We start from the raw sequence: 14,253 nt of genomic DNA, 5'->3' as shown, positions 1-14,253 counted from the left end.
GACAGAGACAGACGGGATCAAGGCAGGGGAAGGATCATGACAGTACCCCCCCCCCCCCCCCTTCAAGGGACAGCTCCAAGATGTCCCAGAAAGACGAGCAGGATAGGGGGAACGGCCAGAGCAGGGCTGACGACTCGGAGCCAGGGACAAGTCTGGCCGGGCCGACGACTCAGAGGCAAGGGACGACTCGGGCCAGGCCGACGACTCGGAGGCAGGGATGACTCTGAGGCAGGGACGACTCTGGCTGGGCCGACAACTCGGAGGCAGGGACGACTCGGGCCGGGCCGACAACTCGGAGGCAGGGACAACTTGGGGGCAGGGACAGGCCAGGCCGACGACTCGGGAGCAGGGACGACTCGGAGGCCGGCACGGGCAGGACCTCGGAGACTGGGGAGCGGCAGGCGGCCTCGGGGACCTTTTGGGCCACGCCCTCTCCCGAGGGATCTCCGGGGGTCCCGAGAGAAAAGAGACAGGTAGTGTGATAACAGACTGGGGACAGGTGTGCAGTGACAGGGAATTGAAGTGACAGTCGACACAGACAGAGGGAGCCAGAGAGGGACAGAAGGACCTAGTGACAGAGACAGATAGAATCAAGGCAGGGGAAGGATCACGACACTCATGTGCAACTCCTATCTGAAATTGTTATCTGAACCTAAACAGACATGTTCGCGAGCAATCGAAAACATACTGTTTTTACTTAACTTATGAAACGTATTATTTGACTAGTGAAATGAAATTACTAAATTAAACTCCACTGCTTCGTTCCCAGAGGATTATGGCAGCAGGAAGTTCACTGTGAGAGCCAATGTGGACTCACCAAATATTTACTTTCAAAAAGAAATATCTAAAAGACTAGTTGGCTGAAGATAGATTAAGATCAGCCTATTACTGATCATATTATAATATGCAACCCCAAAAACGTCTTCAGTTAAAGGTCTATTTCTCTTCTATAATAATTTCTCTGTAAAAACTCCAATAGGATTTAACAGCCCACCGGAGTTGGCAGTAACACAGGCAGGATAGCAGGTCCCAGTGCATGTGTGCATAGTGTAATGCATATGTAGCGTGTCGAGTATATCAGGTGAAAACGCTGCAAGGGTTTCAAGCCAGCTTGGCAAGAGAATCCTGTTCACTCAAACGGTCTACACGGAAACAAATACAGTGGTACCTCAACTTACGACTGCATCTAATTACGACTAATCCAAATACGAGTCGCGATAATTGCGAAAACTTGTATCGACTTGCGACCGACTGCTCCAAGATACGACCGTGGAAATTTGCAGTTGGTGCGTCGGAGGCCAGTCAGCAGTCAGTCAGCAGTCAGTCAGCGGGCGACCAACACCGTGTGTGCACGTAGTTTGTGGCTTATCGATTTTTTTTTCATATTTACTGTGTTTGTGCTGTGTATTTTGTTCATTTTCACCCTTCATGATTTCATAATTTATATGGGAAAAATTGCTTCGACATACGAACTGTTTTAACATACGAACGTTCTTATAGAACGAATTACAGTCGTAAGTCGAGGTACCACTGTACATAGATACTATATATTTAGTGCTCTGAGGAACCTACTGGGGTCCTTTGATCCCATGTTTTAGGCGTGGTCAGAAGAGGTTTACTACCTCATTCTGTAAAGAGTGTATGGGAGAGAGAGAGAGAGAGAGAGACGTATACATATATTGAGACAGTGATAGAGGAGAAGGTGCGTTGACAGCAGTGAACATAAAACAATTTGAATAGTAAATTTAATAGCTACTTAATACAACTGTCTTGATATATATTAGCACAGTAAAATCTTTAGAATACTCTGTAATACTTGGTGATCGGTCTGCTTTTACCTTATACCATGATTGGTTGATATACTTATTCCACTTTATTGACTTTAAATCATCTACAAGCCGCTCCTTGGATTTTACTTACGTATTTAATTTCTCTATGCAATAAAGCTCTTAAACCAGGGCTCAAATTAGTTATCCCTCTCATGTTTTATTTATCTGAGGAGAATCCACGGAGCATTTATGCATGCATGTTTTGATGCATGAATGCTCAACTACAGTAATACTCGCTGTTACATTTGTTTGAAACTATTTGCCACTTGCCCTTTCAAGAACTTGGGGTAGGAAATTGTGAATAAAAGGTCACAGATGTTGATATTATGGTCATCTAAGAAGCCTATAAAAATTTGTGTGGTGCCTGCTGAACAGTGTTTGTTCCTGGGAATCTATAATGAGGTAACGCTGTTCGCTATTGGTCTCCATTAAATCAAATTCAATATTGAACCATACTTTTCCATAACAGTTACACTTACAGTTATAGTTTATTTACTATATAGAATGTACGGTTCAGTAAAACTCTTGATGACGTTTCAATGCGTTATGTTAGCTGTTTAGAGAATTTGGACTAAAAAAAGATCAGCGAACGTAACAGTAACAGCCCATATTAAACCGTTAAATACAATTGTCCCCTTGATCTACCAATTCCTTATTTGCCTAATTGTTTGCTTAAGGAGCAAGAAATATTTATTTCATTTAGCATTTCCCATCACTTATTACATTTTTTTGTACATTCTGAGAATAAAGTATAACCGGATGAACTCTTAAAACTCCAGATGTTCGATAAAAGGTTGCTAAATGTCATGCATGCCACTTTTACTCGCAAACCCTTTGTTTACAAATGTAATTACTGTATTATTGAGAGTTTTTCAATAAAACATATACATTCTTGAAGGCCACAAATGAGATGCAGATAAGATGAAAACAAGACATGAATGTGGTGTGTGTGAGTTTCTGGGTGTATTCTACACCAAGCCCATTTAGTGTGCTGCACCTTTGTAAGGAATGGTTCCTTAGGCGTGAGATGCTGAGGTGGTCCATGTTTCTATAGCTCAAGCTTATCTATGGCTTAAGGTCAATAATTAAGCTGTACATTGACTCTCATTCATTCATTAACTCATAATGTCTCTTTACTCTCATAAAACATTAAGTTTCTAAAAGATATAATGAAACCAGATATGGGATCATAAGCATCATCTTTCCAACATTCTCCCAGTGACCATGGCCCCAGTTGCAGGAGAGGTAGCCGGGTTGTGGGCGGGCTCCTCGGTCTCCTCAGAGTTTGGCGTCCTCTTTCTCCTTCTGCTCCTCCTCCTCTCCATCTTCCTCGCTGCCCTGTGCAGCGACTGTGGCAGGTCAGTGGCCCTCTGTTCCTTTAGTCTAAATATCATCAGGATGAGACTTGCTTCATCGTCGCTTCAAGTTAAAAAGAAGCGGAAAGGAGATTATGACGGAATTATAGCATAACACAAACAAACATGTAATACTGTAATAGCAATTGATCAGTGCTCTCATTATAATCCTATTGAAAAAGAATCCTCGGTCCAATGGGTCCAGATTATGAGAAGTAAAAATCTGCGAAGTCAAGAGACGAGCCTCCCATTCCAGATTTGGATTTCTATTGGAAAACTTATTTAAACCTCGAAAAAACCTGAAAACCTTTAAATAAAAAAAAATATCAATACATTAAAAGCATGTCTGTGTCCTTTGCTGTTGTTGTTTGTGTGTGTGTGTGTGTGTGTGTGTGTGTGTGTGTGTGTGTGTGTGTGTGTGTGTGTGTGTGTCTTTCTCTGACTGCCGGCGACGCAAGGGAGTGAGTGACAAAAAACAATTAAAAGTAATTTGTTTCAATGCGCCTGTCTTGACCTGCCGCGAGAGACAGAAAAATGTGCAGCAAAGTGTGTCTGTTTGAGCGGCTTTCATTGGTCCAGCCGCACCCTCCTTTTCCACTGTCAACACAGACAATTCTGATTGGCTGTGGCTGAGTGGCAATTGGGTGTCATGGCAAACAACGTTACATATCAGGGCAGTTTTGCATTATATATGTATACGTATATAATATATAATTTTTTTTATTTATTTACGTATTTTTCAGCCCAGGCCTTATTAAACTCTTGGTTCCCTTAATTCACAAGTGTTTCACACTTTAGTACTGAGATATGTACGGCTCTCGGTTTACCCTGTGTAAAGGCAAACTTGTAAGCCTTAAAAACACAAAGGTTCAATAAATACAATCTCCTTTTTGACAACGGGGCCTTCACTATATAGTCATGTGTGTACATTTGTCAATAGTAAAGCGTCCAGTGGGCGTTCAGTGAGCCATTATGATAGGAATTTACATTTTAATAAGGGTTGAAAAATGTCGAACCTATCCTTTAAGTGCTCATTAATAACAACTAAAACTCCATTTTGATTTATTGCCTCGCTGAATGCAGCTTCATTTCCAATGTTTTTGCCCCAATCTGTCCCGTTTTACCTGTTTTTTGTCATGTCTTGCAGACGTTCCTTTGACCTGGGAGACACAGGGGTGGAGCGGACGCCTTCTGTACTCATTAAGGTGGTGAGAGCAAGGGATGAGGGAAGAGGGAACACAACATGACAGTGGGCAGTTAAGCAGTGGAATTGTTTTTCCAGATTTTTGGGATGGATAGATTGATGTCCACCCTACCTGTAAAACCAAAGAGCTTCGAAACAAGTCATTTAGCATTTGCAGGTGGTGGAGGTCGGTATTGAAGTCTCCATTTTGCAGGTGAAGCTGGAGGACACAGCCAGAGAGAACCCCATGATCAATGACATCAAAAATGATGAAAAGGGTGGGTACAGACACATAATGTACAGATATAATGCAGTATATTTGATGATATTTCATATAATGGTACTGAATGCTTCGGGGTGGGGTATTGCAGAGAGCAGCAGGCCTTCTGGATCCACAGCCACCTCAGAGGAAGAGGACGGTACATGGTACAAGCCTTGGAGAAGTCACCTGGGCCTCCAACAGCAAGGTCTGTCCGTCTGTCAGCCATCTTTACTAGGTCCTGTTGTCTAACCAGCATGCCAAAATACTGAAATCTGCCAAAATCCTAGAATCGTTCCCCTGGAACTGGTCTTTCTTTGTACCAGCGGGAAGGTTTGATTAGAGCTAACCTCAGGTTAAGGTATGTAATGATGGTTAGAGGAGGTACTGGTCAGGATCATAGTGGTCTAAGTGGTAGTGTGGGAATGTAGCCAAATGTAGATCCACAAAAGTCGACCAATACAAATGTTTGCATTTCACCCAAACACATGAGCAATTTCTTGGCACGCCTCTTCCAGAAACAAATCACGCCCCCAGCAGCGAGCACATGGCATCTCCAGCCCCGGCAATCTTGAACGCAGACCCTAGGAGCGCTCCACCCAACGGCACCACCTTCTCTGGACGGGTGACACCTCCATCGGACACAGACTGTAACCAGATAGCCAATCACGAGCCGGCCTCTGGAGCGTGGAGGGAGGGCGGAGGACGCCAGGAGACCCTGGGTGACAACAGCTGGGATTCAATGTATGCCAGGGTAAGCAGAAAGGAGAAGAACCGGAGCCAAACGCCCCCGGATCGGCCACCCGCCCCACTCTATGAGGAAGAGGAGGAGCCTTCACCGCCGCTGCCCGATCGAAATATGGGGTTGGAGAGATGAAGGAATTGTCCACAAAATCTTCACTCAGTAATGCACTGGCATCACACCAAAGCATGGTGAAGCTCAATAGACTTTCGGTGTTGTGTTTTCCCCTCATGGAGGAATGGGATCTAAAAGAGGTTATTTATTTATTCTCCCACAGAATAAGTCACATTTTGAGATCAGGATTGTCGATACAATAAAGTGAGACCTGGAACAGGAATCCCCGGATGGCGATTCAAGGGGGGGGGGGGTTATGCTGTTCACTGTGTTTTCATGATCAGCAAAGCCCTTTTGTTCAAGAACATATTTTGCAAGAGCAATTTATGGTTAGAAAAGTGGCATTGATTGAGAAAGACCAAAATCTAGAACATCCATTTATTTGACCTTCCCTATAGGCCCACCTTTATTTTAGCAGTGCCAATCCAATGCAGCCGGATGACTTCAACAAATTAAGTAATCAATGGTGACTGAGGTCCTACTGTAACCTACGTCATCACAATTGTGCTACACCCGGATTTGCGAAAACATTGTTTAAAGACGAAATAGAAATGGAATTGGACTGTGACTCTCACAAAGGGCTATATGTAAATAAATGTAACTCCACTTACTAAAACGAAGTGAAAGCTCACAGCCAACTATATTTCAGATTGTCTCTTGATGGACTGTACGACCGAGTGTAAAAGACAACAGTCTGGCTTCCGCTGCATCATAGAATGTGTGTGCTGAAAACAATGTACAATTTTAAATTATAACCCCAATATGAGATAAAAACCAAATGTGTACTCAGTATTGATATGCCATGTGTATGAAACAAAAGCTAAAACGTGATTTGAGAACAATAAAAAGACAAAGGAATGACAACCAATTTGAGCTATGATATATTCGACCATGCACCAGTTGCTTTAGAGGTCAACAAGCAATGGTTTCAGACCCTCGAGAAGCTGCGGATGAAATTGCTTTTGCGGAGGTGACCAGAGATGTGCAGTCGAGTTATTGTGACTTGGACTCGAGTCACTGTTTTGATGACTAACAACTTGACAGGAAGAAAAAGACTTGAGAGAAACTCGACTTGGACTCGGAAGTTAAAGACTCGTGTCTTGACTTGACCCGAGACATGATTACTTGAATGACTTGTTTGAGTTCACTCTCATTCACTGAAACCTTGAACTTGAACGCGATCGGCGAACAAAAAGGTACTTAGTTCGGGCTCGGTAGTCCACCTCACCTCATGTTGTCGCGGCTCGGTAGCCGACGGACAGATGTTGTAGTAATCCATAAGTGTTGCCATTGTGCAAGATTTTCTTATGGAACACTAGTTGGTGTTTAGAAGGTTGTAAGTTGTAAACAAGGGACGGTGTTTTGTTTTTTTCATGTTTGTTTACGTTCGCTCCCACATGCAGATAACGTAAAGCAGCTGATTTGCGTCATAGTGATAGAAACTGTAAACTGTACTTTTTTGACCACATTGAGTTCGGCAGTCGATGTGTCCCGATTTTTAAACAAGTATGATAAACAAAAAATATTGATTATTTATAGTGAACTTATCTGTTTTACACAAATTTTAAGTTACTCACCAAAATAAGCGTAGGAGTCCAACTAGGCATTATAAATCCATCTATGTTTGTTTACACTCGCGTTGAGAGGGACACGGCTCTCCAAGCTAATTTGTTTCGTAAGTGTTCACTGGAACTCGGAAAAAACAACATATATTTAAAATAATCTTTTCCTTTTTTCATATATCAAAAAGTTCTCTATGTGTTTATTTTTATTTATTTGTCTGGTTATAAGTTAACTGTTCTCAATATAGAAATTATATGTTCTCATCTAGAAACTTTAATAAAATTGATTAAAAAATTCTGCTCTTTTTGACAAAATATCGGTAAACAAAGCATCGGTGCAGCAGTGGACTAGGACTCTCCAAAATCGGAATCGCATCGGACCTAAAAATGTCGCAACAGTCTGGCTCCAAAAATATATATAGCGGTTCCTGCCCACTTGAAAATCTCATTAGTGTTCGCATCCCACATCCGATCAGAAGTAATGCGGGAGGCAAACCGTACGTTCTCAGAGGACGTTTATTTGAACAATCATATTGTTGTGTGGGGATGGTCTGGCTGAGCAGCCACACCTGACCTGGATCGATGTGATTGGGTCAGAGTGGCTGCATACCTGTTGCTCACTGGTTGGTCCAATGGGCAGCAGGTAAAACTGCCATCCCACCACCCACTCAGAGATAGGAGCCCTGTCATGACATGTTCGATCTGCTCCTGGCTAAATCCACCTAGCCTTCTCTCTACAATAAACTGGTGTCTACAACCCATCGTCTTCTGTGTCTCTGTGCCGAAGGGCCCTGAAAACGCCACTTGGGTGGCGTGTGGTAGGAGAAACTGCCACACTTATGCATTCTCATACATACAGTGCAGTAGTGGTAAAACAAAAAAAAGAGGTGGATTAAAAATAACCTTATATCTACGGAACTTTCGTGTAACGTTAGTAACGGTAACTAGTAAGTGCTGTCTGAAGGGCGCAGTGTTTTGAATGTAGCCTAACTACTAACGCCTGCGCTGATAAAACTAACAATAATAGGAGCACATTAATATTGACTCACCTCATGAGAAGGCTGACATTGCATGGCAGACACCAAATGCTTGATGCCTGGCTTAAGGGACGACAGTCTCAGTTGAAGATCTGGCTCAACATTCAGTTTATTCCTGTATTTCGTCTTCAATGCCAAAAAAAGCGCTGAAAAGCCAGTCTCACAGAGATACGTTGTTGGGAAAGGCATCAGAAATCGCATAGCTCTGTCGGACTGGGATACTCAAAAGCAACATGAAGCCAAAAGTTTGTCAGGTACTTCTGTGAGAAAGACAGTCTCAATGCGCTGCCGCAGGAGAGATCCACAAGACTGTCCTTCTCTTTTGCGCTCAGGTGTGCGAGGGTCTCGTCACTGTCGCTTGCAAAGGGCTTTTCGATCCAGCTGCACTGCACATCTGGGATGGGGATGTATTTGCGCAGCTTGGTCCTCAAACCATGCAGGTTCTCTTTGACATGATTGATCACGGTGATGGGAGGCTGCATTTCTTCCTTTGTCAAAAAATCAGACACATTCTCAAACGAGTCAAAGTTTGACCGGTCAACTCGCCTGGCCCACATATCAATTCTTCTCGTGGTCGCTTTTTATTTTATTGTGGACATTGGACATGGTCACTGCTCTTCCTTGGAGACTGAGGTTGAGTCCATTTAAGAGGCTGAAAATGTTGGCCAGGTATCCCAATTTAGCCAGCCACTCAACCTCACTGAAGTGATGTTCACCCTCACCTCATCATGCAATTCAAAAAGTCACATCAGTACCTTCCCCTTGAGAGCCACCGGACTTCGGTGTGTAACAGAAGCTGCTTATGGTCACTGCCCATCTTGTCACTGTGCCAGTTCTGTCTACCACAGGCCATCCAAGTGACGTTTTTAGGGCCCTCCTGCACAGAGACATTGAAGACGATGGTTTGTTAGACACCAGTTTATTGTAAAGAGGAGGCTAAGTGGAATTACCCAGGAGCAGATTGAACATGTCATGGCACGGCTCCTATCCTGAGTGTGTGTGAGGATGGGGCTTTTAAAAAGTACTTTGGTTGGGCTCGGTAGTCCACCTCACCAAAGTTGGTGTTTAGAAAGTTGTAAGTTGTAAACAAGGGACGGTGTCCGCGCAGGCCCCATCAGGGCTCACTCCCACACATTTGGACCAATCAATCCCGTTTGAAACTATGAACGCATTCAGAGTGTCAAAAATGCCCTCAGTAGTTGAACGCGTCTGTAAAGATTTGCAAAGCAGGAACTCTCATTTATCACTCCATTGTTTTCATACCTTACATAGGCAAGCAGGTTTGACAGTTTTGTGATGTCTGTCGATTCATCCAGTTGGGCGGCATAAAAACGACTCTCTCGTACGCTTGTTATCAGGTGTCCTGACACATTCTCTGCCATCTTGTCAATCCTGCGTTTGACTAAGTTATCAGACAATGAGGTGAGGTTGATTGGCTTGCATGCCTTCTCTCCCAACATCACCCCCACTATCTCTTTTGTAAATTCTCCCCTCGATTGAATGCGGCTTACCAGCCTTGACTATTAGTCGGACAAGTCGATAGAAGGCTTCCACTGCCGTTGCATTCTCGGTGCCCATACATGACGCTCCGATGACTTTCTTCTTGCCCTGATACTCCTTGAGTTTCAAGGCAAGCGCCCTACCATAAGTTCCTATCTCTCAGTGATGATGCATTTTTGAAGGTTTTAAAGAAAAAAATACCATAAAATTATTATTATTATTTTTTACATTTAAATAAAGCCTTTTTGTAATTAATATTTTTTAAATCATTTTTTCAATAAAATCTATGTGTTTAGCCCATGATTTGGCCGCCCACTTGCGATAACCTCGCAGCCCACCAGTGGGCCCATAGGTTGGGAATCGCTGAGACACATTTTTTATTCTAAATCTATTCTTCAATGTTTTTCTATTGTGTTACGATACATATCATCATATCACACAGTCCTAATATTAAATATAAAATATATGAATGTTCAATGTTGTCAATGTTCACATTAGTAACAGCGTTACAGTGTGACATTACCTGGTATGCAAGCACACACTTGGTATGGCATTATCATATCACACACACACACACACACACAGACACACACACACACACACACACACACACACACAGTATGATCACATCAGATCATCATGGCAGCCATGCCTGTGCAAAAGGGTCATCACTTTGGATTCAAAAATGTCATTCAATCATTTTCATTCAATTAAATCAATTTGCGCAAATCTCTTTATAACTTTCTTGAGATATTCTGCAGACCGGCAGTCAGACGGACAGGGGTGGAGTGTAACAAAGTTTGATGTTTAGTCTGGCTGTCAGTATTTCACTGTTTAAAAGTGATGGGGGTGGGAACATTTTTTGATTGAGAAGAAATTAAGAAAGATATGAGCTTTTATAAAGTTATTTGATTTTTGTTTGATTACATTTATTTCACTGAATATCAATAATTAGAATACAAATTAAATTAATTGTCATACTTATACAAATACCTTGTCTTTTCTCTTTATAAAGACCGGATACTGCAGGTTAAGACTGCGGTGCCTTAACTAAGGACTTGACTTGACTTGACTTGACTTGACTTGACAGAACCTGTGACTTTGACTTGACCTGCCCAAGGGAAAAATGACCTGAGACATGTGACTTGGATAAGAAGGACTTGGTCACATGTCTAAGGTGGTGAATTAATGAAATCGGCCAAAAATATCAGTTCAGTTCAGTTAAAAGAAGGTTGAAAAGGTGTTGTGTGGTAGTTGCTATGCATACGCCAAGCTTCAGACAATGTAACAGTAGTGGACTGCACTCCACCCTCCCCTGTTCTGAGGAGACAAGATCTCACCGAATGATCTGCAAGACAAGATCATTCGGTGAGTAATTTATTCAGCGATGACATCATCCGTTATCTACCATTTGAGGCATGACTCCAAGTTGCTGTTGCAATCGATTGCAGCCATCAACGTCACTGGTAATTACAGAATTTATCAGCTCCAGGTTTCTTGTGTATGTTTGTGTGTCCTTACAATTTCACCTTTATTCCATTATTCAATAAACCTCTTGAATCTCTTGAATAATGGGAAAATGTTCTATCAAACAATCTATGACCTACCCATTCAAACGCAACCCTTAAGATAAATCAAAAGATTAAAGCATACCTCCTACCCAGAACCGGGCTTTTGTAATCTTTTAAGAATGGAGGCTGAAAAGTTTGCATGGAAACAGCACTTGGACAATGAACAGACAGAATGGGTTTATTTTCTATCATCCTTATCACTATTTTCTACTTATCCTGCATGTTGTCAATGACAGAAAACCTCCATGATCCACATTGCAAGTATTTAGGTCATATTTAATTAATTGATTAATTAATCTAAAAATGCACTGGAAATAGAATACAGCACAGACGAGGCTGAAAATGGTAGCCGATTCGCAGCAGTTTTCATGGTATGTCAAATTTCTCTGAATATTTGACTTTTTTTTAGTACACACAGACCATTTAAGATTAGATTAGAATAACAAGCCTATGTGGCATTTCAAACACAATTTCTGATTTGTGAAACCTATATTATATTTGTTAAAACAGGAAAAAGTTGGATTTTACTGGATTTTTTTTCACACTGACCACATAAAACCAGGTATATTTCAAAAACGACTTATAGTTGTCAAATCTGGACGAGATTAGATTAACAAGCATATGTTGCATTTAAATACCATTTCTGTTTCATGAAAGTTTTCTTCTATTTGTGAAAAAGGTGAATATTACTGTATATTTTCCACACTGGCCACTCAGGTCAGAACCTGGTATATTTAAAAAACGACTGTACTTATAGTACTCAAACCTGGACTACATTATTTAACACTATTTCTGATTTGTGAAAGTTTTATTCTGTTGGTGAGAAAAGTGGAGATTATACGCTACGCCACTGCGGTCTATACACCACTGAGAAAACATCTTCAATTCCACCAAGATCTACATTTTTTGTGTCTTTATGTGCCTTTGGATATTTCTCCTGGGCACAGTGCACTTGCATAATAATTAGAAAACAGCTACAGGAGCATCCGTAAAAAATTGATTGATGTGAAAAAACGTATACTTACAAATACTTAATATCAGCGTCACATGTAAGTATAAAATAAGAATAAATGTGGAAAAAATAAAAGTTTCAGGAATTTCTCTTCAACGTGATTGCTAGACAAGAGGGGACTACAGTGCTGTGCTTTGTGACAGAGAAGGGACAAACTATATAGTGGGGTCTTTGCGGTCACAAGGGCGGCCGTGGGAGGGGATTATCTTTATGGATTACTCGACCCACAATAGATAGGGGGAGGTAGACTCGCCAGGCAGAGAGGATAACTACCACATACAGTACGCATGCGGTCACGCCCCTAAACATTGACTAAGACCATTCACTGATATACGTATGTGATCTACTTACAGAGACATTAACTGATATTCTATAATATTCTATTCACACAGAATCAGAATAAGTTAATACATGTACGATGAATGATGAGATATCATGGTGATTATTGGTGCGTATCTTCAGACGATTAGCCTTTAAGAAAGCTTGATAGTCTAAGAAAAAATAGAAAAAAAATCTAATACAAAAATAATATAAATAATAATAAATTAAATATAAATCATATAAAATAAAATACAATTAATAAACAAAACAGAATAAATAGAATAAAAACAAAAGAAAAAAACAAATATACACAAAACAATACAAAACTTGAATAGTCAAATACATAAAAATATACAGAATTTATAACTGCATACAGACATATATCAATAAAAGGATGATTCAGAATCTCAGTGCATTTAAAGATACATATAAGTGAATATTCATTACTTCAACTGCCATTCATTTCCAACCTAAAGGTCAGTCATGCAGCAGCTGACTACTTTGAAAACATTGTCAGGCCCACATCGTATTTAGGATGTAATGTTGCTTGGATAATCTGTTTCTCCATATGGGTCGACAGCAGTTGGTATAATCTTTCCACATCAGCCCAAAGCTACTTAGAGCCTATGGATTGGCCCACACTGTCATCATTTAGTAATAGTATATAACAGTTAGAGTTATTACGTAACATCCGCCAGCCGAAGCGTTGTTGTTCAATGCAGAACGAGCGACTTATGCAACAGCGAATTTGAATTGGACAACTGATCCACAGGAAGCCATAGGGCTGGACGATATATCAATATTATATAAATGTTGTGACATGTGACTGGATATCGTTTGGGATGTTGGCTATTGTAATATCATGATATAGTTATACCTTATAGCATAAAGAGCATAAAGGATGAATGAATTACAATAATGTAATTAATAGAACTTCATAGACTGTTCCATCTGTTCTAATCCAGTGCCTCTCAACTTCTTCCCATATCAAGGACCCTCAATTTGATACGCAACAGGCCAAAGAGCCCATTTGGTATGATTTTGTCTCTGGGCCCCTGATCTAATATGAGTGAAGATTCAGCGACTGGATACCCTATTTCTCGCCATTTCCTGAGAAACAGATTTTGGTGAACTGACAAGGCGAAATCAGTGAAGGTTTACGTACGTACATACAACGGCACCCTACCAGTCATGCTCAACCTGCATTGGCTCACAGAAATAGCGGGCCATCAGGAGGACGGTCTGCAGCTGTACCCTTCTCGATAAAAGCCGCAATCGAGCCAGCACTTACTGCTACTACTTACTACTACCCCCCCCCCCCCCCCAAAAAAAAAAAATATATTTGGCGATATCGCCCCGCCCCAAGAAGACATGAAACCAGGCATTCATGCAATGAACCAAACGCAGAGGGACATATATGGTTAAGAAGCACAGAGGGGGTGATGCTATTCTCACGTTGAGGGGGAGAATCTCTCCATTCCCTTGTTGACATCCTCCTCCGCGTTATATATATATATATATATACACACACACACACACACACACACACACATACATAGATACACACACACACACACTATATATATATATATATATATATACACACACACACACACACACACACACACACATACATATATATATATATATATATATATATATATATATATATATATATATATATATATATATATATACACACACACACACACACACACACACATACATACATAGATACACACACACACACACACTATATATATATATA

The 14,253-nt window shown here is 41.2% G+C and overlaps 1 protein-coding gene across 1 annotated transcript; it reads left to right on the top strand.

The window, feature by feature from the left end:
- Positions 1 to 217: 217 nt before the first annotated feature.
- On the top strand, positions 218 to 6,297 carry LOC307227849 (uncharacterized protein; the record flags this gene model as incomplete). The annotated part of the gene is made up of 6 exons (XM_079997293.1): positions 218 to 473; positions 3,049 to 3,187; positions 4,332 to 4,392; positions 4,546 to 4,645; positions 4,739 to 4,834; positions 5,145 to 6,297. 6 exons carry the CDS (start codon positions 218 to 220, stop codon positions 5,501 to 5,503), a joined length of 1,011 nt encoding a protein of 336 aa, XP_079853419.1. The 3' UTR covers positions 5,504 to 6,297.
- Positions 6,298 to 14,253: the final 7,956 nt, after the last annotated feature.

The sequence above is a fragment of the Zeus faber genome (assembly GCF_960531495.2).
Source record: "Zeus faber genome assembly, chromosome: 3".
Lineage (NCBI taxonomy): Eukaryota > Metazoa > Chordata > Actinopteri > Zeiformes > Zeidae > Zeus > Zeus faber.
Note: the sequence above shows the minus strand (reverse complement) of the source record. Positions and strands in the feature narration are given on the sequence as shown.